This window comes from Delphinapterus leucas, chromosome 19 (assembly GCF_059928025.1).
Source record: "Delphinapterus leucas isolate spDelLeu-1000000601 "Yukka" chromosome 19, BTC_Dleu_Yukka2, whole genome shotgun sequence".
Taxonomy (NCBI): Eukaryota; Metazoa; Chordata; class Mammalia; order Artiodactyla; family Monodontidae; genus Delphinapterus; species Delphinapterus leucas.
Genome location: NC_143147.1, coordinates 25,514,920 through 25,542,029, shown reverse-complemented (window position 1 = coordinate 25,542,029; position 27,110 = coordinate 25,514,920). Strand labels below are relative to the sequence as shown.

The 27,110-nt window shown below is 52.9% G+C and overlaps 1 protein-coding gene across 2 annotated transcripts in view; it reads left to right on the top strand.

Annotated features, from left to right (window-relative positions):
* ASIC2 (acid sensing ion channel subunit 2) overlaps window positions 1-25,297 on the top strand; it is a 1,017,730-nt gene extending 992,433 nt beyond the window's left edge. For both annotated transcript variants that reach the window (XM_022595987.2, XM_089900798.1), the window contains exons 4-10: window positions 12,068-12,218; window positions 14,322-14,378; window positions 15,641-15,794; window positions 17,883-17,974; window positions 21,501-21,580; window positions 23,120-23,188; window positions 25,053-25,297. In XM_022595987.2, the coding sequence (XP_022451695.1) occupies window positions 12,068-12,218; window positions 14,322-14,378; window positions 15,641-15,794; window positions 17,883-17,974; window positions 21,501-21,580; window positions 23,120-23,188; window positions 25,053-25,154 (705 nt within the window). In that variant the 3' untranslated portion in view covers window positions 25,155-25,297. The remainder of the gene's footprint in view (window positions 1-12,067; window positions 12,219-14,321; window positions 14,379-15,640; window positions 15,795-17,882; window positions 17,975-21,500; window positions 21,581-23,119; window positions 23,189-25,052) is intronic.
* The last annotated feature ends 1,813 nt before the right edge of the window (window positions 25,298-27,110 follow it).

Here is a 27,110-nt window from a genome sequence, read left to right as displayed (position 1 = left end):
AGGGTTGCATAGGAAGTCATAACAACAGCTGCCATTTATTGAGCTCCAGCTGTGTGCGAGACACTATGCTGAACCCTTTCAGGCATGACCTCACTTAGAATACTTCACCAAATCTGAACAATGACAACTGTACGGGTCAGGGTTATTTTATGTGCCAGTAAGAAAGAAAAACACTACCACTGATGGTAAGATCTCACAGAGGTGTTAGGATGTGGGAAAATATGTGTTTCATAACCAACGAAATATAGACATTCTCACAATGAGATATGTACTGTTACTGCCAATTTACAGGTGGGGAAACTCAGCCAATCACTGACAGAGCTAGAACCCAAAGCTATGTCTCCCTGAGTCCAGAGTCCAGTCTTTTAACCATGCAGTGCTGCCCTGAGCATTGACTAAGTTCCTGCTCTGCTGCAGTGCCCACGCTCTCCTAGACCATCTCCTTCAGTCTCCATGCAAACTTGTGGGGTGGTACCGGTACCCCTTTTTGGAGATGACGAAATAGCTGAGAATTAGAATCCAGTGCCCCGTTCCAAAGGCCACTCTCTTTTCGCGACATCACGTGGTACGCCCCCTGCCCCTTCCAGCCTCCGTAATCCCCGGGCCATCTTTTCCAGGAGCCCACGTGGTGTCCCGTGTGGACACGGACTCTGTCGGGCCCCCCCACTGGGAAGGTGAGGGTAAATGTCTTTCTCAGGGCCCAGCCAGGAGCCAGCCCATGACGCGTACAAATGACTTTGAACTCCCGAGGCTGGTGGCGTATTGACCTCTCCATCGTAGTCCTTCCAAATGGTCCAGGCATTTAAGATGATGTCTATGAAAGGGCAATGTGTCCCCAGTTCCCCTTCAAAGTGTTTCGTGGATGTACCCCATACACTGTAACTGTAATTGGAACCACCAACTCAGCCATACAAAATTGGAATCATTCAGTGGAAAAGAAAGGGTTTTTTTAAGGTTGTAAAGTACTCTGACTGTGTAAAAAATGTGGCCCAGCACGCTGACGATGGTGGCATTTCTAGAGATGATGGCCAGGAAGTCAGAGTTTGAAGGATTGACAGGTAGTGATAGATGAGATTCCACAATTATAATGGACCCTCCACAAGTGTTAATTATTTGGGGAATGATGGAACACAGTGTGGTGTTATAAACCGCCTAAATACAAAGCAGGTAGCCCTCTTTGGAAAATTGCATAAGATTCAATTAAATGCGGGTCCTACTGGTGCAGAGCTGAGCCAGAAAGATCAGACCTGAGAACTCAGCCCCAGTCTGAGAGTTCAGTGGCTCAGGGGCACAGACTTTCGATTCCAGAGCTCATCCTTCCAGGATCCACACGCTTTATGCCTGTAAACATCCACCACCCCCACGCTGGAAAGCTCCAGGAAGGTGGTAATAAAAGATGAATTTTACGGCCACTGCTCTGTGTACACAGAGCCTCCCTGCCACGGAACCTTCACCAGGCAGGGTCGCAGGAGGAAATTCATCCAGTCCCCGAACGCGGGCGTCCAGGGCCGCAGCGGTGGAGTCCCAGAGGGCAGAGGCGGCTGCGGCTCATTCTGACACCCTTGCGGGGCTTTCAGAGGCCTCGATCGGAGCGTGGGGCGTAAAGGTGTCAAAGTGCCCCTCAGCCCCGCCTCGAGGATTAACCGAAGCCACGCACGTGGTCAGTGTGGGCCCTCAAGGAACATCCCGTCCTTCCTTAGTCAGGGCTAGGACTTGCGGTGTGGTGCTGTTTTAGCTGAAAACCCTCCTAGCTAGCTCAGAATCTGCTCTAGGGTGGAGGGCCGAGGCGGGGTGAGGAGAAGGGGAGGGGCAAGTGGCCCCAGGAGGCTGCAGAGGGCAGAGCGGGGCCGGCTGGCCTTGTGTTCAGTCCACACACACACACAGCCCCCACTCACTCACGCTCCCAGCCGGGGCAGAGCCACCCGAGACTCACCGCCTGCCAACTCCACGCCCACCCAGATATGTGGAAAGTGGATTCCGAATGGAGCTAAAAGCCAAAACTGTAGCAAATGCATTGAGGTGCTCTCCAGTCAACCTGGAGCCAACTTCTCTTTCAAATACGCAATTGAAGGGCTTCCCTGGTGGCGCAGTGCTTGAGAGTCCGCCTGCCGATGCAGGGGACGCGGGTTCGTGCCCCGGTCCGGGAAGATCCCACATGCCGCGGAGCGGCTGGGCCCGTGAGCCATGGTCGCTGAGCCTGCGCGTCCGGAGCCTGTGCTCCGCAACGGGAGAGGCCACAGCAGTGAGAGGCCCGCGTACAGCAAAAAAAAAAAAAAAAAAAAAAAAAATGCAATTGAAAAAAGCCATGTCGTAAAAGTCCCCCATCCCAACAGAGATTGTGAACAGAGGCCAGTCTGTGCCCCTACAAACATGCTCCCCCAGCATCCCGCCTAGCCCATGCAAACAGGAATGTTTTCATGGCGATGTAAAGGTGATGTAGTTGAAGGGGAAACAATGGGACGCTGGGGATTGATAGCTGGCGGAGCAGCAGAGTGAAGCCCCAGGCAGGGCTGCAGTAGAGGGAGACAGAGTGCTGGGGGCTACCCGGTGCTCTCTCTGTAGGCGACACGCACACCCTCGTCCGTGTGACTCTCCTACAGCTGTGCAGTGTGCGCCCTGCGCACAGATGTATGCGGCAGCTCTGAGATGCTCCAACCTAGCAGCAGCCAGTCCTGCTGGCCTCCTCTGGACTCTTCCGTTGATGATGCGCATAGGTGGAAGCTGGACTGAGGGATCTTCTTAGAAAGATGAAAATGCACCCAGGGTTAATTAAAAAAAAAAGAGGAAAAGGACGAGGAGGAAGAAAATACAGGGCAGAGATGCAGTCTGGATCCCAAATGGCCCCTTTCCAGCTTACAGAGCTGAGAGTATGGGTCAGAGAAAAGAGCTGGGGGAGTCAGGACCCCTAGTACTATGTCATGAGGACCCCCCAGCAGCAGTGAAGTCCAGGGCAGAACCTGCAGGGGGGCCCAGGACAGGAAAAGACAAAGGATACTTATGTCAACAGCTGGGCCAGCGTTGGAAGGAGTGAAGAAAACCCTAGGCTCTGAATGAGGAAGTGCCTGGTTCAAGTCAGCCTGGGAGTAAAGGCCTGGCTCATATGCCTCTGAGCTCCCTCCTCTGGGTGAGGCCACCTCTGCGCCTGCATCCCTGCGACACTTCCCCTCCCCCAGTTTCAACCAACAAATCACACACTAAGGCAATTTGCTGAGAACTCACTGCCGGCGCCGACAGCACTTGCCCAAGAAATTGTGTCCGGACGAAGATGCGACGACAATGGTGTGTCAGCATGCACAGACACACTAAAAACGCTCTTCTGCCAAGGCAGCCCTTACACTGGGGAGTGGAGGCAGGGCATGAATTTTGCAGGGGCTGGTACCTACCAGGGATGTATATTCACTGAAGGTGCAGGAGTCACCGTAACAATGATGGAGACTTTTTCAGTCACCCGGGGCTGTTTCCAGGGTACACAGCAAGGCACACCAGCCTGACACTCACCCACGTGCCCCCTTGTTGTCCTACCTGAGGCTCCCCTTCCAGGCCAGGCCTCTCTTTATCTCTGGGCCTTTGCCTGGGCAGTTCCCTGGACCCAGGGCACTCTTCCCACACTCCAGATCTGTCTAATGAACAACACAGTCTTTCTAGACTCAGCCCAAAGGTGACCACCACCTCCATAAAGAATTTTCTGATCCCCCCACTCCAAGTTGGTCTGGCCATGCCCTCCTTAGTGCCTCCACAACTCCCGTACATTGTTACCCCATGATAGCACTTGCTTTGTTACATGCGTGTCTGTTCTTTCTAGACTGTAGGCCCCCAGGTCGTAGGAACCAGGCCTTATTCATCTTCGTAGCCTCAAATCCTAGGAGTGTTCCTAGAACAGATTAGGTGCTAAACAAACATTTATTGCACACTTGGAAGGAGGATGAGTGAGAGGGTGGGTGGATGGATGGATGGGGGGGCGGGTGTGGGTGAATGGATGAATGGAACGTGGGTGGATGGATCAATGAATGGATGTATAAATGGATGGATGGAGGGATGAATGGAGGGTGGGTGGATGGATGGATGGATGAAAATAATAATGAAAAAAATAATATTTTTATGAAAATAAAAGTGCAGGGGCTGTCTGCCCCATGACACCAAAGCTGGAAGGATTCTTGTAGAGCTCCAGAGGCATATCTAGAGCCAGCAAAGCCCAAGGTGAAAGTCACATTAGAATGAGGCAAGTTATAGTCTTTGAAAAAGATCCTCTTGCTTTTTTTTTTCTTGCGGTACGCGGGCCTCTCACTGCCGTGGCCTCTCCCGTTGCGGAGCACAGGCTCCGGACGCGCAGGCTCAGCGGCCATGGCTCACGGGCCCAGCCGCTCCACGGCATGTGGGATCCTCCCGGACCGGGGCACGAACCCGCGTCCCCCGCATCGGCAGGCGGACTCTCAACCACTGCGCCACCAGGGAAGCCCCCTCTTGCTTTTCTGAATAAACAATTCACTTTTTGCTCTTGTCACGTTCTCTCCCACTCGCAGACATTTTTACAATGGATACCGTTGTAATCTGTTACGGACTGATTGGTGGATTTGATTTTAGTATTCGTCACAAACCATGGGTAACTCACTTTTTAAACTGATCTCTGTTGCCTACTGAATTGCTGCATCAGCTACTACTACTTAGTTTCCAGCCAGCACAACCAGCAGTTGTGTGTGCGACCCCAGGGCAGGACCAGGGTGTTGCTGAATTCTGATTGGGTGAATCCTCCTGTGGTCCAAATGGTCCAAATGCCGTTTGGGGGATGCTCCTACGCAAGAGGGCAGGTTGTGGTTCCCGTCCTTGCAGGGAAGTCACATTCTGTGTTTTATATAGTACATAATAAGGCTTATCTAGTCTATGTGAATACTCAACAGGGTATAGTTTGATGGTTCCCGCAGGTGAAGCTTCCCTAAATACAACATTTCCTCTCGGTTCTGATTCCAGTCAAACGGCAGTGTTTAGATAAGTTCTAACACCACATCTGTGATCCATTGGTGATGGCTGCCATTTGTGCAGGATGCGGGGAGGGGTGCAGTCATCTGGTTTGCCTTATAGACCACCCCCTATACTCTACTACACCTGGAGGTTATCTATTCTGAACCCAGATGCTGCAGATGAGAAAGCTAGGTTCCCCAGAGAGGACAGCAGGGTAACAGCACAGCCAAGATTAGGCTGTCCCCTGACCCCCAGTCAGGAGCCTTGCAGTCAGACAGACCTGGGTTTGGCTCCTGCCTCTGCCATTTCTTAGCTGTGTGGTGTTGGGCAAGTTACTGAAGTTTGCTCATCTGTAAAATGGGGATGATAATATTTAACTGGCAACGTTGTTGTGAGGGCTAAACTGTTCAATGACTCCATGCAACATTTCCCATGTTGGGTTCTGAAGAACCCATGCTCCCATCCCCAAATCTCTGCTGCGGCCTCCCTCCACCCACCCAGGCATTGCCTCTGCTTCCCGTGGCCCCCACCCGCTGCGGTAAAAGGCAAGGCACATCGATAAACGTGCAGACTGCTGGCGTCTAGTTCCAGCTCCGCCTCCTACTGTCCATGACCACAGTCTCTTTAACGCTTCCGTCTCCCAGGATATACAACGGAGATCATAAAAGTACCAACCCCACAAGGCTATGGTAAGGATTCGAGGAGTCAGTCCAAGTAAGGTGCTGAGTAAGGGCTCAGCAAACACCAGCGGCGTCTATACCATCAATTAGTCTACAGTGAGTCTTCAGCGCAAGTAGTTCCTACTCACACAGGGTCATTGTGTGGGTTGAAAGAGACGCTGTCCTTACAAGCGCCTACCACCGGGTCTCCAACCGGGAGGGGTTATTATTGCTCAGTCTCTTTGCGATGACTTTTGCTTCTTCGTGGTGCCATCTCTCCTGCTTTGACCTTGGGGACTGAACACTCACGAAAACCACAGGGATGGGGCGGGAGGGGGGTGGGTGCCTCACTGCTTCCGTGCTGCCTGCAAGGACATGCTTCCCCTGAGACCCCATTGCTGCCTCTGTTACCGACTGATTGGTGGATTTGATTTTAGTATTTTATTTGATTTTAGTATTGTTTAAAAGGAGCATAATATAATCATTTGTGAACACACTTAAATCACTCCGCGGGATGCAACAAAAACATCAAACCAAAAATTATGGCTAGAAAGCAAGCAGGCTCTGATTTCCCCTCCATCTGGGTGGGCCAGGGGGAAGTTTATACTTGTAGTAGAAGGTGGGAAAATGAGGGTGGGGGGGGATCACAGGGCATGGCCAAGAGCAGGGAGACCTCACGAGCCCACCGATCCTAGAACCTGGGGCCTCTCGGAGCACCGTACCTTTAAGGCCCTGCCCCTTACAGATGGAACAGAGAAGCACAGAGAGGCTGAGTGACATACTCAAGATCACACAGGAAAACCTGCCATCAGCTAATCCAGGACTCAGATGTGATTTGGTGCTGAGCCCACCTCAGTGCAGAGCCAGTGGAGACCAACATGGAGGACCCTCTGCTCCTCCTGGACTGGGTGAGGGCAGCCCCCTGCCCTCATCCTCTGTACTGGGGCTGGGAGAAAGCAGGGTGGTACAATTCATTCATTTATTCACTCATTCATTCAATAAGTATCAAGCACCCATTATATGCCAGCCCCTGTACTAGAGGCCTGAGACCCAGTGAACAGGAAGAGATATGAGTGTAGCTGAAGAGGTGGATGCCAATTAGGAAAGGCTTGTGGAACCAGCCACCGACGGATACCTTTAATGAAGGACTTTCACAAGCACTTCCCAAACCTAGGACTCAACGAACACATGGAAACGCTGCATGAGGCTCTTCCCACCTGTTGTCCCATTTAACCCTCAGGGAGGCCCTGGGAGTTACAGATAATTAGCTCTGCTCTGTTCTGCAGATAAGGAAGCGGAGATCCAGAGTAGTTACGTAACTCAGCCGAGGCCACACAGCCTGTCTGTGGTGGCACCATGTTCTTCCCACTTGCCCCCAGCTGTGCAGGCTGGGGCGGAAGAAGAGAACAGGCCCTGGGAATCTGCGGACACACTTTAAGGTGGTGGCAGGAGGGGTCTGTGGCAAACAGGAGCCCCTGGACAGCAGGTACCCCCATTTTACTCACCTCTCTAGCCCCAGTGCCCAGCCCGGCGCCTGGCACATCCTAGGAGTTAACGAAGAGCTTGTTCAATTAGGCTGGACCACTGGGCTGGCTGGGCTAACAAAAGCCCCACTGAGCCTTTGGTAACAGCCCAGACTGTACCCCGACTCCTGTTTCCTGCGCCCTGAGGCCAGCTCCTCTGGTTGAGCACTTCTTCATCCATGGGAACCTCACTGAGTGAGCTGCTGACTATGTTCTCTGGAAAACAGCTCTCAAAGGGGGTTTTTTTCCTTCACTCTCAAGGCAGTTTTTCCCAGAGTGAAGGCTTCCCACTGACTCTGATCCAGGGCCACTCTGGCCTCATCTTGATCAGTTTCAGCAAACACCCGGAGGGAAGAAAACACGTTGTGAACCAAATATTCAGACCCGGATCGATCATCGGAGAGAAGCCCACCCCTCTGCCCACCCCTTATCCCAGTTTGTATTAAATGAGACACAGAGACTCAAAACTTTGAAGATTCTGGAGGCATTTAGCAGCTCTCTGGTCCAGACCCCTTGCTTTATGGAGCAGCTAAGCAAGGCTCAGAGGTTACAGTTCCTGCCCAAGGAACCACATAAGTCACTGGAACCTCACGGGGCGTTCACACTCAGCACTTCTCCCTGGAAGCCCCAGCAATGCTCCTGTCACAGTGCTACCCGCTCTGTTTCATTTCTGGCACAATCACGAAGGAGTGGCCAAATCTGCTGCGTGCTAGCTTCCCGGTCAGTCACGCACAGATAGATATCCCAGAGAGAAGACTCCGGGAGTAACAGAAAATACGTGTGCGCCACGGGTCATCGGGGCATGCTTCTGTGTTTCCGGTCATCAGAGTGAGTATCTGTGTTATGGATGCAAAGCATGACCAGCTCTGTTGCCTGGTCGCTGTACACGGTGAGACAGCGCCCTAGTGGGGAGAAAAGGGGCCAACAACGTCTCTGGTTCATTCAACATCTATCATTCACCAGCCACTCTTGGAGATGTTTTGTCTTGTTACAGAACGAGGCAGGAAAAAAAAGAAAAAAAAACCATGATAACATTTGGCTTTAGAATTCCTCCTAGGGGAGGAAGTGCCTTTCCTTGAGACTCCGCGGGAAAGGTGGTTGCCATGTTACCAAGATGACAGAGGGTGATGCAACTACTTAGGAATAAGTGGGTTCTGCTCCTGGAAAGGGTGGCAAAGCACATAAGGAGAGAGAAGGGGGCGGGAGAGAAGGAAGGAAAGGAGAAAGATGGAGAGGGGCTGGGCCTAGGCAAGGTGAAGGAGATTTGCTCTGATGTAAACCCTCCTCCAACTCTGACACCTTCCTTATATTCTAATGCCCTGGGTGAGTGGGCTTTCTGTGGAAATGAACAAGGAGCTGAGTTTCACATCCTATCCATAGGACACAGAGACCGGAAGACATCAGCCAAGGGCCACAGCTGCGTTACACGTGCCTTATGTTCAAAACTCACAGTATCCCTCTGAAGTAGTTAATATCTCAGGGTGCTTCTCATGCAGAAAGAGGAGGTCCCCCACTAAGCAAGTGGCAGAGCCAGGATTCCAACCCAGCTGGGTCTGACCACAGAGCACGTGCTCCTAACATGGGTGCTCCCGGCAGACAGAGAACCTCGGCCAGGTGGGCTAGTGAGGAGGAGAAGGAAGCCAAGCAGGCCAGAACGAAGACCCCGACCCAGCCCTGGGAAGGAACCTGCAGGGGAATCCCAGAGCCTAAAGGGATCTGGTCCAGGTGAGTATCGTGTCCAGCCCCTGAATCAAAAGCCCAAGTGGCTGACATGACAAGAGAGCCAGGTGGGTACCAGGGGAGCTCAGTGGGCCTCTCTCCTTGTCTCCCTCCTCCTTTCTCTCTCCTCCGGTCTTTTGTACCCTTTCCAGGAGCAGAATGAACATATTCCTATGCGGTCTCATCATTGTCACAGCATCTCTCCCTCAGGAGCATCCCAGCCAAGGCTTCTGTGGGCTGCAGACACAAGGAAAAGGCCAAGGGAGCTTGGCAAGGTCCTGTGAGACAGTCTCCCTCCCAGCATCTCTGGCTCCAGAGACCCTCCTTGAGCAGCTAGGCTAACTGCAGCGCCACCTGCTGGCACACCTCGGGATCTATGGGCTGGGAGAAGCTGGGAAAGCCAGTGGCTGAGGAACAGCATAGGACGTCCCGAGGCAGGGAGGGTGCAAACACAAACTCCTCTCTAGAAAACGAAAAGTACTGTGGAGAGAAGCCTCGAGACAGTGGAGCGATGACAGGCAAGCACCAGGGTATGCCATCACAAAAGTTCTGAGTTCTTTGCTCAGCTCATAAATGTGAGTAATTGTGCAAGGCCACCAGTTCCATGGCACAGTGAGAAAAAAAAAAGGCTAAGGACGGATGAGTTGTTAAGTAAATGCAGGAACACTTTAAGGCTCAATCCTGGTGTCTCTCCTCTCTCCCTGGGCTGGCTCATCCACCCCACAGCTTCAAGATCCACTAAAGCCACACACACACAAATGCACACATTTACATCTCCAGCCCAGATCTCTCTCCCAGCTCCAGAGCCCTAGATCAGCGGCCTGGTGTCCTCCTGACTTGGACATCTGCATTGGCAGGAGTTCTTATAGTAAACCCAGTGCAAAATAACTTGAGCCAAAAAGGATGGAGTTTCGCTAGTCTGTAAAACCAGATTGTAAGGAGAGCAGAGGTGGAGCTGGACTATTTGTTGAATGAATGAAAGGGTAGAAAAACATGAAGACATTTGTTAGGGGAAAGAGATAGGAACTAAGTCTTGGTGGGTACCTACTAGCTGCTGGGCACTTATTTAATCCAATGAGGAGGTTAAAAGCGGGGGCTGGGGAATGGGGGCTTTGTCACTTACTAAGTCACACAACTAGCCCATGAAAGAGTGAGGTTCAAGGTTCTGTCGGACTTGTACCACTGTCTCTAGTTCTCAAATTAAAATTACAGATGTAGGGTCTAGGGTTGGATATAAGGGCTTAAGAGGTTTTAGAATCTCCAACTACACATGCAGTACTTGAACCTCTCTCTTCCCATCCCAGCCAGGTAGTTGTATGGTCTCTGCTTGAACACCCCTCATGACGGGGACCTCACCCTCAAGATAGGGATTTTGTCATTGAATCATAGTAGCAGGTCAGAAAGTTGAGACAGAATTTATCCTTCTTTAGGATTAAATAAGAGAATGCGTGTGCTGTGCCCACCACAGTGCCTGCAACATCAATAAATGTGATCATGCACCCCACTTCCCTTAGGACAACTGTTCTTGTGTCTATCTTTCCCTTGGGATGCCGGGAAACAAATCTAATTCTTCTTCCCTGAGACAGCCCTTCAGATATTTGAAGACAGTGCTTCAGGGTCCCCCTGAGGCTTCGCTTACCCAGGATAAACAAATACTCCAACACGCTTTCAGACACTCGTTGGTAAGCAAGAGTTGATGCTGTACACACTGCGATTTTCCAGCTGCTGTGGTGTGTGAGGCTTCAGAAAATCTGACGGAACAAATGATAAACCAGCCACAGCAGGGTAGCCATGGTATCTGGATCATGACCTCTGTATAAGAAAAGGGAAGTGATTGACCCTGAACAAACAGTAGCACATCCCCAGAGTTTCACCAGCAGCATTCTTGGTCCACCCACTGTGGGAAATTGTTTTAGAAGAAGAAAAAGAAACGAGAGTCTCCCAAGATGATTTTACATCATTTTAGACCCCCTGTCTTGCCAAAAGTCGCTATGAATTCTTCCCAAATCCAGTTTGTGTGCTTATCGATCCAATATCGAGCAATGTAGGGAACTGAATCCATTCTAATCATAGACTATCAAACCTACCCCCAGGTACTCCCTCTTTACGGATGGGGAAACTAAGGTCCAGAGGAGAGTGGCGACTTATCCAAATTCATAGAGGAAATCTGTGCAAAAGCCTGGTCAGCTCATGAACTCCAAAGAAAGACGAGAGAGTAATGCAAGCCTTCATGGGAAAGGAAGAAGAAAGGAGCTGTTAGAAAAAAACACAAAAGAGAAAAGCTCTGAAAGGTCCTCTCTGGAGTGTTTCTCCCTCCTTTCATCCATTTCCTATAGAGACAATGTAGTATACAAGGGCAAGATTGGAGTCAGAAATTCCTAGGTCCATATGCTGACTCTGCCACTGGCTCTGTGTGTGATCTTGAACAGACTACTAACCTTTCAGATACTCAGTTTCGTCATGAATAAAATGAGAATAGGAACAACTCCCTCAAAGGAATGAGTCTTAAATAAAATAGAGAGAGAGAGACTTTTGGTTCTCAGTAATGGTGGAGCAGCTTATGTCAGACTAACCCTTCTGGAAATAACAATTATAAACTCTGGACAAAATATTTCAAAAGTACTATTTGATGGCATTGGAGAGAGACTAAACACAGGCAGAAACTGGAGGGTATACAGCCCTTGAAGGAAGGGAGTCACACTGGATGAAATACACATTTATTTACCCGATTTCTCCTTTGAGGGCACGTCAAGTTCTAAGGGAATACTGTAGATAGAGCTCAAGAAGAAAGCAGCAGTCGTTGAGTTAAAAAGTCTCAAGCTAGAGTTCAGGGTTGCCAGAAAAGCTAGAAAAAATGGGAAGAAAAATCCTAGAAAGGAGGGGCCCCCAGAGGCAGAGCCCCCAAATTTTTATCTCACTTCTCTGCTGCTGAGAGATGGGAGATGACAAATTGTGGAAGTGGGAAGATGTGACCCGTGTAAGAGACTTTGAGAAGATCAGCATTTATAAGAAGGTTATAAAAAAAATAAGATAGGAAAACTGGTATTGGAGCCAAAAGTAGAAGGCTTGGGAGGTCAATGGAATTGAGGTTGTCATGTAGTAGATGCTCAATGGTGATCTGTTAACTGCATAAGTGAATGAATGAGCCACTGGGCCTGTCGAGGCTGAAGCTCTGGGGCTGACTGCTGCCCCCTCCTTCCTGTCTTGCAGCTCACATACCTGCCCCCGCCGTGGGGCGAGTGCCGGTCCTCGGAGATGGGACTCGACTTCTTTCCTGTTTACAGCATCACTGCCTGTCGGATTGACTGTGAGACCCGCTACATCGTGGAGAACTGCAACTGTCGCATGGTCCACATGCCAGGTCAGTGCCAGGCAAGGACAGCCGCAGGGGCCCAGGACCACCTGCGACCTTCTTTGCATTTCTCACCCTGATGGGAAACTCTTCACGCACTCCACGAGGATGCAAAGGGATGCTGTTCTGGGAAGACTGTTATTTGATGCCCAAACTCTTAGAGGGCGGATGGAAACCTCCAGTCTGGCAACCAAGGCAGCATCCTGGTGTCCAGAAGTGGTCAGGTGTTTGGAGGACGTTCCTCCCAACGTTCAGTATGTTTGCTAATTGTTTGCTGGTCTTCCCTCCTAGAGTTCAGTGCCCAGATATCTGGATGCTTACAATTCTTACATCCTGGTGTGGTACACGTTCAAACGTCCAGATGGTTATTGCTTTCCTCCAGATGTTTCCCTTCTTGCATCCAAATGTCTAGCTCTCTTTCAAGCTAGGCAAGAGTCCATCAGCCAGCAGAATTCATGTGTACTGACATTTCTATTCTCAGACTAACAATGCACGTAGCCATCATTAGAGGCAGTTGGCTTGTCAGTAGAAGTGGAGTGGGGGGGAGGGGGGCTGATTGGAGCAGGAAGAGTTTGGTACTGCAACATGGAAGGAAGGATGACTGAGGCTGGAGTCAGTGGCCTTGGCTTCTAACTCAGGTTCCTCCACCTTACTGCTGTGTGACCTGGTACAAGTTACTAAACCTCTCTATTGTTACCTCCATTATCTTTAAAACACAATCATTCGTGGATAGGAAGATAAAATTAGGCTAAGATATAAAAATGCTTTCTTGGGAATTCCCTGGTGGTCCAGTGGTTAGAGCTCCGTGCTTCCACTGCAGGGGGTTCGGGTTCGATCCCTGGTCAGGGAACTAAGATCCCGCAAGCTCCGCAGTGCGGCCAAAAAGAAAGCTTTGTCAATTGCAAATGTCAGTGGTGATTGTGTTAACACATGGGGAGAGGGAATCGAGAGTACTGTTGACTGAAGACCTACTATGTGCTGGGAACTTTGCTGTTATATTTCATGGCTACAATTTCATGGTTATATCATACTTTGTTTATTTAGCTAAACCCTGATGTCAGACATTTCATTCATTACCAATTGTTTTCTGTTATAACCAATGCTGAAATGAACATCCTTAGAGCTAAATTCTAACTTAGTGCATTATGATCAGTAATTGCTCTAGCAATCTAAATTTAGAATTATCGACCTTTAAAATTGCCTCTGAGCTTCCTAGAAGACAGAGCAAAAAGGGAAACATATCAGTTAAATTTTTATTATTAGAAAGGAGGAAGCATATCAGTTCTTCAGCTCTTGAAAAGAATTGGTGTTTAGGGAGAAGATAAGGAAAAGATATCGTGGTGGGCTTTAACTTTAGCACTTGGTAAAAGAAAAAAAAAAAAAGCATCTGGATTTCTACAGAGACCGGAGAGAACTGAGCACTGGTAAATGCTACCTGCCTGATGCTCAGACTGGATCACCAGCCAGTGAGGTTTCCCCATGGAACCTGAGCCCAAAGCAAGCAGGAGAGATTTCAATCATTTCCGCCCCCCCACCCATGACACTGTTACTGGTATCTCAATTATAATGTGGAATTAAGGGCACAGCAAAGAGGAGACTAACAAAGCAGCCCTCACTCCCTTACAGCAGTGTGGTGTACTGGAAAGAGCCCTAGCCTCGGGATCAGACAGACCTGCGTTCAAAGCCCACCTCCATCACCGCTAGCTCTGATGTCCTGAGAAAACAGGATTCTTAAGCCTCAATTCTCTCATGGGTGAAACAGATACAGTATTTCCTATTTCCGAAGGTACCCGTGTGGGTTAAAGGGGACAGTGCATGCCCAGGACTTAGTAGCTGCTTACCACTGCTTCCCCACGTTAACTGTCAACGCTTTCCTATCACATATGTAAGCCAGATTGTGCAATCTGGGAGAAGTTAGCTAGACCGGTCTTGTTATCACAGAGATCAGAACCCAGTCTTCTGCTCCCCCACTACCCCCAGGGCTTCTGACCATCCACTGGTGAACTGCTGCCCCTCCTAGGTAACAAGGTAGCTGGATGCAATCCCTTCCTCCAGCCCAAGGAGGGGAGGGGTTGCTGCCTGAGTACCTCTCCCTGTCTTTCTTCTTTGCAGGGGATGCCCCTTTCTGTACCCCTGAGCAACACAAGGAGTGTGCCGAGCCTGCCCTAGGTCAGTACCAGGGGCCAGGTGGAATGATGGGGGAGGGGCTGCGATCAAGACCTTGCAGAACTTCCGGGTGCAGAAGAGAGATGGGGGGAAGGGGAGCGGGGAAGGGTGAGGGGAAAGAGGCTGGAAAGGGTGGCGTCCCTGCAGGGACTGGAGAGGGAGATGGAGAGGAGGAAGGAGAGAGGGGTGGGGGAGGGAATTGATGCAAGTGGATGAGGGCTGGAAACCAGGCTAGGGAAAGAAAGGAGATAGAGAGGTGGGGGTAGGGAAGGAGTGGGTTTTGGGGGAGCAGAGAGCACTGTGGAATGCAGGGGAGCGGGCAGAGACGAAGAGAGGATCGACAGTGAGCATCCGGGTGGGCCCCAAAGGAGATCAGCCGTATCTCCCCGCACACACTCTCGCGGTTATTCCAAAACTGTCCCGTCTGCATGCTCCGTTGAGCCAGGCGCGTTCCCCCTACTCCTCTGCCTTCTGCTGGGTGTTTGCTGGTCCACACCCCCCCGACCCTGGAAAACTTCCAGTGAGGGAGATCACACAAACAAGCTGCAACCCCCAAGCTAGACCCACTCCACGTGCCCACCTCTTCCGGACCCGGGAAATGATCTATAACCAAGACAAGCAGAGAGTATTTAAATCATCCGGACTCAAGCTCGTCCAGCAGCTGCACTTGCTGGATCTAAGTGCAGCAGCTCTGGGCTCACACGTCCAGACGCCTCCAGGAGGGCTGGCGGGAAGGAGAAGGAGTGACTTCCAATGGATGCAAAGACTCAGTTCTGCGTCCTAAACCAGCGAGCAGAACAGGTGGGCGTTGGCTATGAGGGAGCCCCAGAGGGAGTACCGCGGAGCCCAGAGTTTCAGATAAAATGGTCTCCCACACTCGCCTTTGGAGAACAGCCCCCTTTGTAGATGAGAACTGAGGCTAGGAGCAGAGAAGAAGGCCCTGGGGAGGTGAGGGGTCCGGGACTCCCTTGGAGCCCATTCTCCAAAAGCGGTGCCTTTTCAAAGATTTACAAAGCGTGACATAACAGTGAAGGAAACAGAAGAAAAACAGGACCAAGAGTAACAGAGAAAGAGTGGGCACATTCTATGAGAGCTCACACCCTCATCAACCGGTAGCAAAAGCCCGGCCCTCCTTCTCTCCACAGCCCCCCCCCCTCATTTACCCGAATGGCACCTCCTCCCAGCTCACTTCTCTGCTGCGGGATCCTGGCTACTCTGGGCCAGGAGGTCCACCTGACTAAGCCCTGCCTCCCTCTCCCCTCCAGGTCTGCTGGCGGAAAAGGACAGTAATTACTGTCTCTGCAGGACACCCTGCAACCTGACCCGCTACAACAAAGAGCTCTCCATGGTGAAGATCCCCAGCAAGACATCAGCCAAGTACCTCGAGAAGAAATTTAACAAATCAGAAAAATATATCTCGTACGTTAAGTGGACATGGTGGATGGAGGTGGGGGAGGATGGACTAGGAAAAAATGGGGGGCAGTCGAGGGCAAGGTAAGCAATTAATTCTATTTGGCAGACATTAATTGAGCACCTGCTGTTTGCCACGTTCTGTGCTCAGACTCAGAATATGAAGACAAAGCGGATTAAGATGCAGCCCCAGCCTTTAAAGAGCTTAGAGTCTGGTGGAGAGACAAGTACAAAGCTGAAAGCTATATAGGCTGATGCAGGTAATAAGAGAAGTGGCTGGCCGCACCTTGCGTAGGGACACTGTCAAGGAAAGCTTCAGAGATGTTTTTCTTTTTGCATTTTTTGGTTAGTTATCCATTTTATACATATTAGTGTATATATGTCAATGCAGAGATGTTTTTACAGGATGTAGAGGAGTTTTCCAGGCAGGTTTTGCACATTCTGTTCCCTCTGCCTGGAATGCTTTTCCTCTCACTCTTCACCTAGCTGGTTCCTCATTGTGCAGGTCTCCATTTAAACGTCATCTCTTTGGATGACTAAATTAGTCCCCTCCTGTCATTTTTCTCTGGAAGCACTCTGGTGTTTTCCTTTATAACACACACCACCGTGTGTAATTCTATATTCACGTGTGTGTTTCCTGAAATTAACTTGTCCACTTCACGAAAGTGAAGCTCCTTGAGGGCAGGAAGCTTTCTTGTTTTGTTCTCTGCTGTGGAGTGTCTGACACAGAGTTGATGCTCAAAAAAACATATATATCTTTTAACAGAATAAGTGAAAGAAAGACACAGGAGCAGATGGTGTCCCAGGCAGAGGCTCAGCAGGGAAAATCAGTGAAGGGCAGACAAGATTAGGGGAAGGGGAGGCTGGGGGAGGTGACTGTGTCCAAGGTAGAAGATCCTGCAGGCTGAGCTGGGCGGGGGTGGTCCGCAGAGAGTGGACTTATTCTAAGAGGACAGGCAGCCACAGAAGAACTTCCACCAGACGAGTGACAGGCTCACATTTGCCGTTTAGGTAGAAACTTCTGGAAATGTTCTTTATCTGTGATGTCCTACATGATGGCCACTGGCCACATGTGGCTACTGAGCATTTTAAATGTAGCCTGAGTGATGGAGGAACTGGATGCTAATTTTATGTCACATGGATTAGTTTAGCGGTTTTAGGAAGACCCTTCAGGCGGCAGATAGAGGTCGGACCGGAAGCCAGGTGGGCGAAAGGGAGCCAGGTGGGAAGCAGTTGCCATAAACCAGGCAAGAGAGGGTGACCCTGTGAATGGCACCTGAGCGAGCCCCGCGTGGAGAGGACTCCTCTCCCCCAGCCTCTCCCTCCTGCCCCCACCGTCACCAGACCTCATCCTGGGACGGCTTTTGCTCCGTCCCAGGGTTGAGGACAAGGGACGCTGAGGGCATTGTGAGCCACGTCGTGGAAGGAGGCAGGGAATTTTGTAGGAGGTACCAGGCACCGCTGTCACAGACATTGTGCCAGCCGTAATGACTTCTCCTGCCTAGATGTGTCTCATGCACACATCTGCCCAAAAGAGCAAAAGGGAACCGGGGTGCTTCCATCAGAAACCCTGCAACCAGGTGTGGATTTTCTCCCTAAAAACCCTCCCTGGTCCCTGCAGCTGACTTGGCCATCCGGGGTAGGGCCCCCACTAGGAGAAGCTTGCTGTCAATCCCAGTAAGAACTGGGGGCCTCTCCAGAGTGGGCAGGGGAGGTCAGCGGGGGGCAGGCGAGCAAGCCTTGTCAAGAGAGTGCTCAGCTCACCTGCACGTAAGGGCCCAGGCAGACCCTCTGGGAGCAGAGACCTGGGGTCCAGGCAGGATTCCTGGAAAGGGTGCAGAGAGACGGGGGCGTTAGCAATGAGGGGCCAAGGGGACAGCTGATATACGCCTCCAGGGCCGTGAAGGGCACTGAGCCGGGAGTCAGGACGTCAGGTTCAAGCCCCAGCTGTGCCACTAACCAGCTCTAACTTCGGGCCAGTTGTTTCACTTGCCTGGGCCTCAGTTTCCCCATCTGTCTGTGGGAAAATTGTATTAGATGATCCCCGTGGATCCTGAGGGCTCTCACCACGTATGACACTGGACATTTCCTCCGCAGAGAGAACATCCTCGTTCTGGATATATTTTTTGAGGCTCTCAATTATGAGACCATTGAACAGAAGAAGGCGTACGAAGTTGCTGCCTTACTTGGTAAGTCAGAGTGTCTGTTGCACAAATGTCCACGTCTCATGGGGATGGGCCGGTGGGCGGGTTACTCCCTCTTCCCTTTGCACTGTTCCTGCCCCAGAATGGGAAGAACTCCACGTGCTGGAGGTGTTAGGCCCAGTTCATGTCCCAGTCTAGGCCTCAGTTCCCCCATCAACACATTGAAGTAGGTGAGCTAGACGCTCTCTCGGGGCCTTTCCAGCGCCATCCTCTTGGAATTCTATGGTCTTCTGCCCCCAGGTTGGAGTCAGAGCCCTGGGGCCATGGCAGGAAGAAAGAGCTGTCAAGTGGAGGGAGGGCTGAGCTGTGGGTGGTCCCAGGCAGTGGGCCCAGGGAGGGTCCCCCATGGAGCCCCCACTGGAAAGCAATTTTGCTGCATTGAGAAGGCCCGGTGCCCCCTGGACCGAGAGCCCTTTGTCAAACACAACAGAAGGGCCATGCCTCCCCAGAAATCTACAAACCTGACTGCCACCCCACCCTGGGGCCAGCTCCCCTGGCCCCAAGGGCACATGATGGATGCAGGAAGTTAATTTCAACACAGTCCCAGCCCAGCGTAAAACTCACAAGACCCCTGCGGGTGCACAGTTAAAAAGACCTGCTCTGGGGCTTCCCTGGTGGTGCAGTGGTTGAGAGTCCGCCTGCCGATGCAGGGGACACGGGTTTGTACCCCGGTCTGGGAAGATCCCACATGCTGCGGAGCGGCTGGGCCCGTGAGCCATGGCCGCTGAGCCTGCGCGTCCGGAGCCTGTGCTCCGCAACGGGAGAGGCCACAACAGTGAGAGGCCCGTGTACCGCAAAAAAAAAAAAAAAGACCTGCTCTGGACTCGTCCCCCAACTCCCACTCACTCTCAAGAAAGGAGCTGGTGTCTGTGGCTTTGAGGAAAATAGCTCTTGTCTCTGTGAACTGAATCAGGTGAGAATAGCATCCTGGGTGAGAGCGGGGAGGCATACACCTTCTACCTGGAAGTACAAGGGACAGCAAGCCACGGGCCGCTGCACACCAACTGGGAGAAAGTGGGCAGGTGGCTTCACTGAACCTCAGGTTTCTCATCTGTAAAATGGGTCTAATAAAACTCATTTTGTGAGTTTGCCGTGATGGTTAAATGTGGAAAAGCCCCAGCCCACAGGAGGTCCATAAATAGAGATTTCTGGCATGTGGACAGACACCATGCCAGGGACCCAGGGCCTACCCTGCAGCACTGTCTGAGCGTGTCTGTTCCTCTCCCAGGAGGCTGGGGAACTGGGCCACAGTGGGGTGCCCGCTGGGCTAAGGTGGTCATCACCTGGGCCTTGGAGATTGTTGTGGCCAAAGGGCCTGTGGCCAAAGGGCCTCATGCCCTGAGCTGGTGGTAGAGCCCTGCTCCTGCCACCTTTATTTCCTAAAGAAGACCGAGGACATGCCTCCTCCACTTCCGTCCCCTCCCCTACATAGGCTCACAGTCACACTCAGACACACACATACACACACACACACACACACACACACACACACAGTGATGAGGGCCTGAGCCCCGAATCTGTCAGGAGAGGTAGCTGGTCCCTGCAGCAGATATGAGAGAGCGTTTTCGCAGCATCTTGTTCCCACCCAGAATAGCCCGCCGTGAAAGTCCTGCTGCCATCTGTACCTCCCGTGAGGACAGCAAGTGCTACTTGCAAACCATGAGCCACGGCACCCAATCGGGCCCGTCCCTCCCCTCCCCCCGCCGCGCACAGCGCACCCCTCCCGCAGTGAACACACCCTCACAGACCCACATGCAAGCCACGCGGCTGCAGAGACACGTACGTGCACACAAGTTGCGTGCTTACACGCGCACGTGCTCACACCTGCACATGCTCACTCAGACACACCGTGCCCACTCCCACAAAGCCACATTTGGACGCACTCGTGTAGCTACCCTAGACGTTGCTTGCCGCCTATGTAAAGCTGTCGGTGGTCAGACGTATCGCCTGCATCTATCCCACACGCATTCGCGCACGGCGCACCCAGGCCCATACCCCACGCTCCACCACACCGCTCACACACGCACAGACACACCCCACTCCTGGCGTGCACATGCATCGTGCACACTCCCCGATAAGCCTCTACTGAGGATATTAGAGGGGGCGGAGGGGCAGGAGAGGAGTGAAGGGGAGCCACGTTGAGCCCCAAACCGGGTCCCCCCAGGAAGGGCCGCCTTCCCGTCGTCACGACTTGCTCGCCTAGGGATGTGTTGGTTGGGTTTCTCCAGCCATAATCAGGGGAGGAGTGGGCAGAGGTACTCATCCAAAAGTTCTCAGACCAAGAGGTCAGCCTGGACCCTCCAGGAGGACGGTACATTCACCCCCAGCAACACCCGCTCTCCCCAGCCCAGCCCAGCAGCTGCCAGTCTTAGAGGTCACAGCTGGAAAGGACTTCACAGTTCATCTCCTCCGACCACCACCCCCACCCCGACCACCTCCACCACCAAATGTGCCCGGAAGGCAAAGCTCCTGAGAAGGTCAGGGCTTATCAAAGCCGCACAGCGAGCTGGTGGCCCCCTTCCAAACTCACAACCTCAGAGCCCCCTGCTCTACCACACTGCCTCCAGAACGAAGCGCTTGGGGCTTTGGGGGGGATCAGAACCCCCTTGAGAATCTGATAATAACTTCTGAAATACGGACTCTCCCTCTGCAAATGCCCAGGTGCACACACAATGGATCGCATTCAATTCAGGGGGTCTCCAACCACTGGAAGCTCCCACAGGAGAGCCGTTCTCAAACTTTGGTGGGCCAGAGAACCACCCGGGCACTTTAAAATCCTGACCTCCAGACCCCAAGCCCTGAGATTCTGATTGTGTAGGCCTCAGGTAGGTGCAGGCATCTACACTGATTACAAGTATCCCAAGAGTCTGATGCAGGGGTATCCGAAGACCAGTCTAGAAAGACTTTGGTCGGTAGGGCCCAACATCCAGGGCAAGGACCTCTACTCTAGAAAGAGACCAAACTGAACATGTACCTTTAGGTTGGGAGACAGGGAGATGCTTCCTACGGCCTTATCCCAAGGGTGAGAGGGGCCCCAAGGCGGCCCCAAAGCCCATGTCATGACTGGGGGGTGTCTCTTGTGTTACTGCTCCCGAGACCCCCACTCAGGGCACCTGACACACGTCTCAAGCTAGACTGTGTCCTCGCCCAGGCCAGGGACCACACACACCTCGTCTGTTCCCAGCCCAGAGCCAAACCTGAGCCCCACCAGTGTGGTTCTGAACGGAAATGAACAAGCCTGTCAGCCCATGAGGTCTATTCCAGGCCCCCCCGAAAGCATCCAGGTTAGTTCCTGTCCCCATGAGTGCTGAAAACCAAACCCACCAGCTCTCAGAGCTGTGCAGTGAGGGAGGGACGCGTCAAGGGCCTGGCCTCCCAGCTACCAGGCCCCGGCCCCCCGGGAAGGGGAACCCGTTCAGAAGGCCTGGTTTCCGAGTTCTCAGTCTGTTCAGCCCTTCCGGAAGTGCTGTCAGGAAAGCCAAGTCTTTGTCTTCTCTCTCTCTCTCTCCAGGTGATATTGGTGGTCAGATGGGATTGTTTATTGGTGCTAGTATCCTTACAATACTAGAGCTCTTTGATTATATTTATGAGGTAAGATTTGGGATCGCTCGTGGGGGGATGACCTGGCGCCCTCATCCTGCCCTGACGTCCAGAACCAAATCGTGGATGGGGGGAGAGCACGGCCTCTCTTCCCCCAGGGCCGCCTCCCCCTCCCTGTCCATGGATATTGTCTATCACCACCTCCTAGGCACTGGGGGAGGGATGGATGTAAGAGAGACAGAAGCCACAGGCCTCTCCTCAGGGCTGTCTACACTCACAGGGAGGGAGCAGAAGGGATGAGAAGAGGATGAAACTGTGCTGAGGCCAGCCTGAGCCCCTCCCGCTGCTAGGGGGCTTCAGACATGGGTGTGTCTGCACCCTCACACTCACCACATACCACACTCACACACCACATATGCACACACATACACCACACGCACTCCACATACGCCACTCACACACGTGCCACACACACACATCACGCACAGTTATACCACACTCACATACGACATATGCACACACATATATCACACACACTTATACCACACTCACACGTAACAGGCACACACACTCCACACACATATATCACACACAGTTACACCGTGCTCACACACACTGCTCACAAATACACACATACGCCACACGCACACCTCATGCACACACACACACCCCTGCCCTCCTGGCGGCCCATCACCCGAGCAGCGCCTGCCGTGGGCCAGGCAGGTTTCAGGAAGGATCACTCCTGCATCGCTCATCAGCCCTGAGCAGGGAGAGCAAGGGCACCCCTGCGCTCCTGGCCACCAGCAGTCCGGGAGCTGGCACCCTCAGGAGGCAGCTGGACAAAGCCTCTGAAAGCTTCTCACACGACAAACAATGGCTTCAGTCACTGAGCGCTCCGGGTGCACATCAGCCTTCCTACTGCCTCCCTCCCCCCAGCCCCGGGATGGCTCAGGGACTCCAGAATCCCTCAGGGAAGTCCAGACCCAACACCGTCCCCAGGACCGCCTGAGTCTCAGCCTAGCAAACGGGGCCTGCAGAGCAGTGGCCTGCATCCCAGAGCGGGCTGGCGACGGCCAAAGGCCGCTGGGAGTCACTGCGGGGAGCCGGCGGGCAGCGGCGACCAGGGGCCTCTAGAGTGCCACATCCTGCCTCTCAGCATGGTGACCTTGTTCCCAAACTGGGTCCCATGGCCAGATTTCATTCTACCTTGTTTACTCATTTTTGTAAAAAGATATACAAAATCACAGAAATTGAATCGCACCAGGGAACATATTTAGTAATTACCCTTTCTTGCTAGGAATCAAATGTTAAGAACTCAAGTGTATCCCGATCTTGTGAACTGTGGGGTTGTCAGGCCTCGGAAGTGATGAGTAATTCTGTCCCCCCAGGACAGACAAGGAACCAGCCATACTGGGAGACCAGGCCCTCCCGTGACCCCCTCCAAGCTCTAGCACCTGCTCCAAAATCCCATCTCAGCCCAGAGATTGGGGAGGGGCCCCAGCCCAGCCACGTGGAGGGAGGTCTCTCTCTCTTTCTCTACCTTGGCGCCGTTCTTCTGGCCTGACCATCCCCTTCCTGCCTTTCTTGCAGCTGATCAAAGACAAGCTATTAGACCTGCTTGGCAAAGAAGAGGAGGAAAGGAGCCACGATGAGAATGTGGTGAGGGCAGCCCGGGGTTTGCAGGTTGCTTAGTTCCTCTGGCACATACAGGCCATGTTAACCCAGATGCGGGGGCCGGGTGGGGCCAGAGGGCGGGCCGTGCTTCGTGGCACACCTTTCCATGGCTTGTGACGCTCTGCAGCTCCCAAATCCAAGGACACTCCAACTGAGCCTTGAGCCTCTCTCTGAGACTCACCCCAGAGCCCAGTAGTAAGCCGTGGATGCAGTGGAGACCAGGAGATGCTTCTGCCTGGACCAATCCAGCTTCTCCCAGGCCAGAGGCCACGCCCCTCTTCTCAGGCCTTGGGAGAGCCGGAGAGGCTCTGCGTAGGTCCACTCCCTTATTCTGCGGGGTGGCAGAATACAAGCAGGGATGTCCCTGGCCTTCTGCCCCATTTTGAAGGGGACGTAGGGTGTGCGGCCCTGTGAATTTGGTAGTGGCAATAATACCCATTAGAACTGCTAACCATTGTACATGCCCGGTACATGTCAGGCACTGTGCTGAGTGCCTTAAGAGCGCCACATTTCAACCCGACAGTCACCCTAGAGGAAGGTCTGTTTTTATCTCCGTTCTGTGCATGAGGCCGTTGCAGCTCAGACCAAGGTTACACTGCAGGTGAGTGTCAGAGCTGGGCACAAAGCCTCCCTAACCACCACTGTCCTCCTCCATTCCTCGAGCCAGAGAGGGGCAGCACCTCTTATGCTGCTAATTTTTCTTCCCTAACTCAGTCTGCTCCTGGACCCCGGTCTCCACTGAAGGTTGCTGGCTTTCCCCAAGTCAGCACCCCGGCCCCAAGAGACCACCCCATTCAATGGGCACTTGCCCCCTTAAAATCATAACATGCCAAATGGACCCCAGCCCCCTCCTCCTGTTTGGGCTCCCACTTCTGTTCCAGACACTATTTCTCTACCCATCTCCCAGGCTAAAAATCTCACTCTGATTCTTTCGGGTTTGAACAGAAGACAGCTTCTGTTGAGGAGAGAGCAGTGTGGAAGGAGGCCAGGCTCTGGATCCCAGGTCCCCGCTTCCCAGCCGTGTGTGCCTGGGGCTCGTTACTTCCCTTTCTGATCATCTCTAAATCACTGGGGCTTCAGGGAGTGCCATTCAGGTTAAGTGAGGCCAGGCCTGTAAAGCCATGAGCTTTGCCTAGTTTATAATGAGCGCCGAGCAAGTAGAGGCTCCCTCCCCCTCCCCGAGCCACATTCTTGGCACAGAATTCTGCTCCCATGCCTCCCAGCCTCCAGCCCTCCGCAGCCTGGGAATCACCTGGAAAACTCAAAGCTATCTCAGCCCCACCCTGCTCAGGGACCCAAGACCGCTCTTCCCTGGGACCAGCCTAACCTAAAGGTCCTTCAGGCAGCTGTGATCAGGGGTCAGGGTTCTGGCTGGGGGCCTCCACTGCTTGGCCTCAGCGATTGGCACCCCCTGCCCTAGCCTTGGCCACAGACCACCCCTCCTCCAGCCCAGGCTGACCCAACAGAGACCCCAAGGGCGAGGGTAGGATGGGCCATCCAAGCTCCAAAGCTACACACCACTCAGATGCAGCTTCAGGTGACACATCAGGGGACCGCTAGAGAGAAGGTCAAACCAGTCACTAAGCCCCATCCCCTCTCTCCGGGTGTGGGGGTGGGGGGGGTGTGCCTAGGTGGAGAATGGAGAGGATTCTAAAGGCAATGAGGCCCCTTCAGCCTCATGCTCCAAGATGGCAAGCCAGCGCGTGAGATGTCTGGGGCAGAGCAGCTGTGCCCCGGGAGAGCCCACAGTGGGCAGTGTGGTTCCCGGGGCCTGGGTTGGGCTGCCCGGGGGCATCGTGATGAACTTTTGCTGAATGAGCATCAACGCCCACTTTCCGCTTCCCACCAGAGCACTTGCGACCCGATGCCAAACCACTCCGAAAACATCAGCCACAGTGTGAACGTGCCCCTGCAGACAGCCCTGGGGACCTTGGAGGAGATTGCTTGCTGACAGCCCTCCGACTGCCCGGCACCCCCCAGACAGACCTGGAGGCCCAGGACCAGAACAGGGGACGGCAGGCTCAGGTGGGATGACCCCTGCCGACCGACGGAAAGAAGCAAGAGCCCCCTATGCACACATAGCAAACTCTCTGTCAAAACCTCGCTCCAGCCTCGTCTGGCACGACGCGTCCTCAGGCCCTGCTACCGCACATCCGTCCCTCTTAGGAGAAGTGAGTCACGCTCTGGAACTGTCCGAGAACCGACCCGCCATCACATCTCACTGCCAGATGTAAAAAGCAACTGCATGCTCTGAGTCCTCACGGCACCGCCTCCACGTCTGTCTCCGTACTTGACCCTCCTCCGTGCGGTTTCCAGCAGTCCCTCTGCAGCTGTGCAGGGGGACCACCCTGAAGTCACGACGAGGCCACGCTGGAATCACACCTGCACGATCAAGAGGGAAGCCGCAGAACTCGACGACGTCCGGTCCTTTTGTAGTTTGTGAAGGTTCTTAACCTGCCCACAGAGCCCTTCCCCACCTCCCCAAGCCGGCCCACAGGGTGATCAGGGCCACCCCCTCCCCTCCACAGCGGCCCCGGGGACTCATCCGCGGTGCCCACGTCATTCTGCTCTCCCTGTGACACGGCTTGTACAGTCTGATTCTGTTTCTTTGGGGGTCTTTTTTTTTGTTTGTCTGTCTGTCGGAGATCTGTTTCATTTCGTTTTCTGAATTTGGGTTTTGATGTTCTGAGGTTTGGTTTGGTTTTTCCATTTTCTCTTGGCATTTATTTATTTGTGCTTCCAATCACAGTCATATTAAAAGCTGGTCTTGTGGAAATGGCTGAGTCGTCTCTGCCCTTCCCCCGCACTCTTTCTCCCCAAGACTTTAGGAAAGAGCCAGATCTGCCAGGTCAAAAACCACAGGACGAATAGGTAGATAGATGGATAGATAGATAGATAGGTGATAGATAGATAGATAGGTGATAGATAGATAGATAGATAATTAGATGACATAGTTTATGCATTACTTACCTTTACAAAACACGTACGCCCTGTATTCTATTCTATCCCACATCTTTTTTTTTTTTTTTTTTTTTTTTTTTGTGGTATGCGGGCCTCTCACTGTTGTGGCCTCTCCGTTGCTGAGCACAGGCTCCGGACGCTCAGGCCCAGTGGCCATGGCTTACGGGCCCAGCCGCTCCATGGCATGTGGGATCCTCCCAGACCGAGGCACAAACCCAAGTCCCCTGCATCGGCAGGCGGACTCTCAACCACTGCGCCACCAGGGAAGCCCCCCACATCTTTAAACACTATTGATCACAACATTGTAAATGGCTTCCCCACCCCACGAATGGGTCACAGCTCAAGGTCTGAACGACACTGCGCGGGACCACAGGAACGTGACATGCAGACAGGGAGGCAGAGCACGCCGCACAGACCTGCAAACCTTAGAGGAGGCCTTCACATCCCTCTGCTCTTCCATCCTCTGTCCTGGCTTCTCCTGAACCGGCCAGTGAATTCAGGCTGGACACCTGCCCCAGCATGGCCCCCTCGCACACTCCTGCCTTTCCCAACCCTCTCTGCAGCCCACCTCCTCACCCCCATCAGACTGACCTACTTCTGCCTCGCTCCCCACGACTCCTGAGAGCACGTCCATGTGGGAGAGGAGAGGGGAGGTGCCCTCTGCTGGGGATGGGGCATGCCCTTTCAAGCTCCCCCTAATTCCACAGGACCAGTTCCTGTGGTCTAACCTTTTAATTCCCCTTACTTCCCCCCACCACTCCCAACTCAAAGTCATCCCCAGAGCCACGAAGAAAGACCTAATACGGTTTGTACCTCCCTCCTCATGCACAACCAATCTCTCTCTCTCTCTCTCTCTCTCCCCTAACACAAGGAACTGATGGATGAGATCATGCACCTCTCTGAGCTCAGTTCCCTCCATCTGAGTATGAAGATAATACCTTACCTG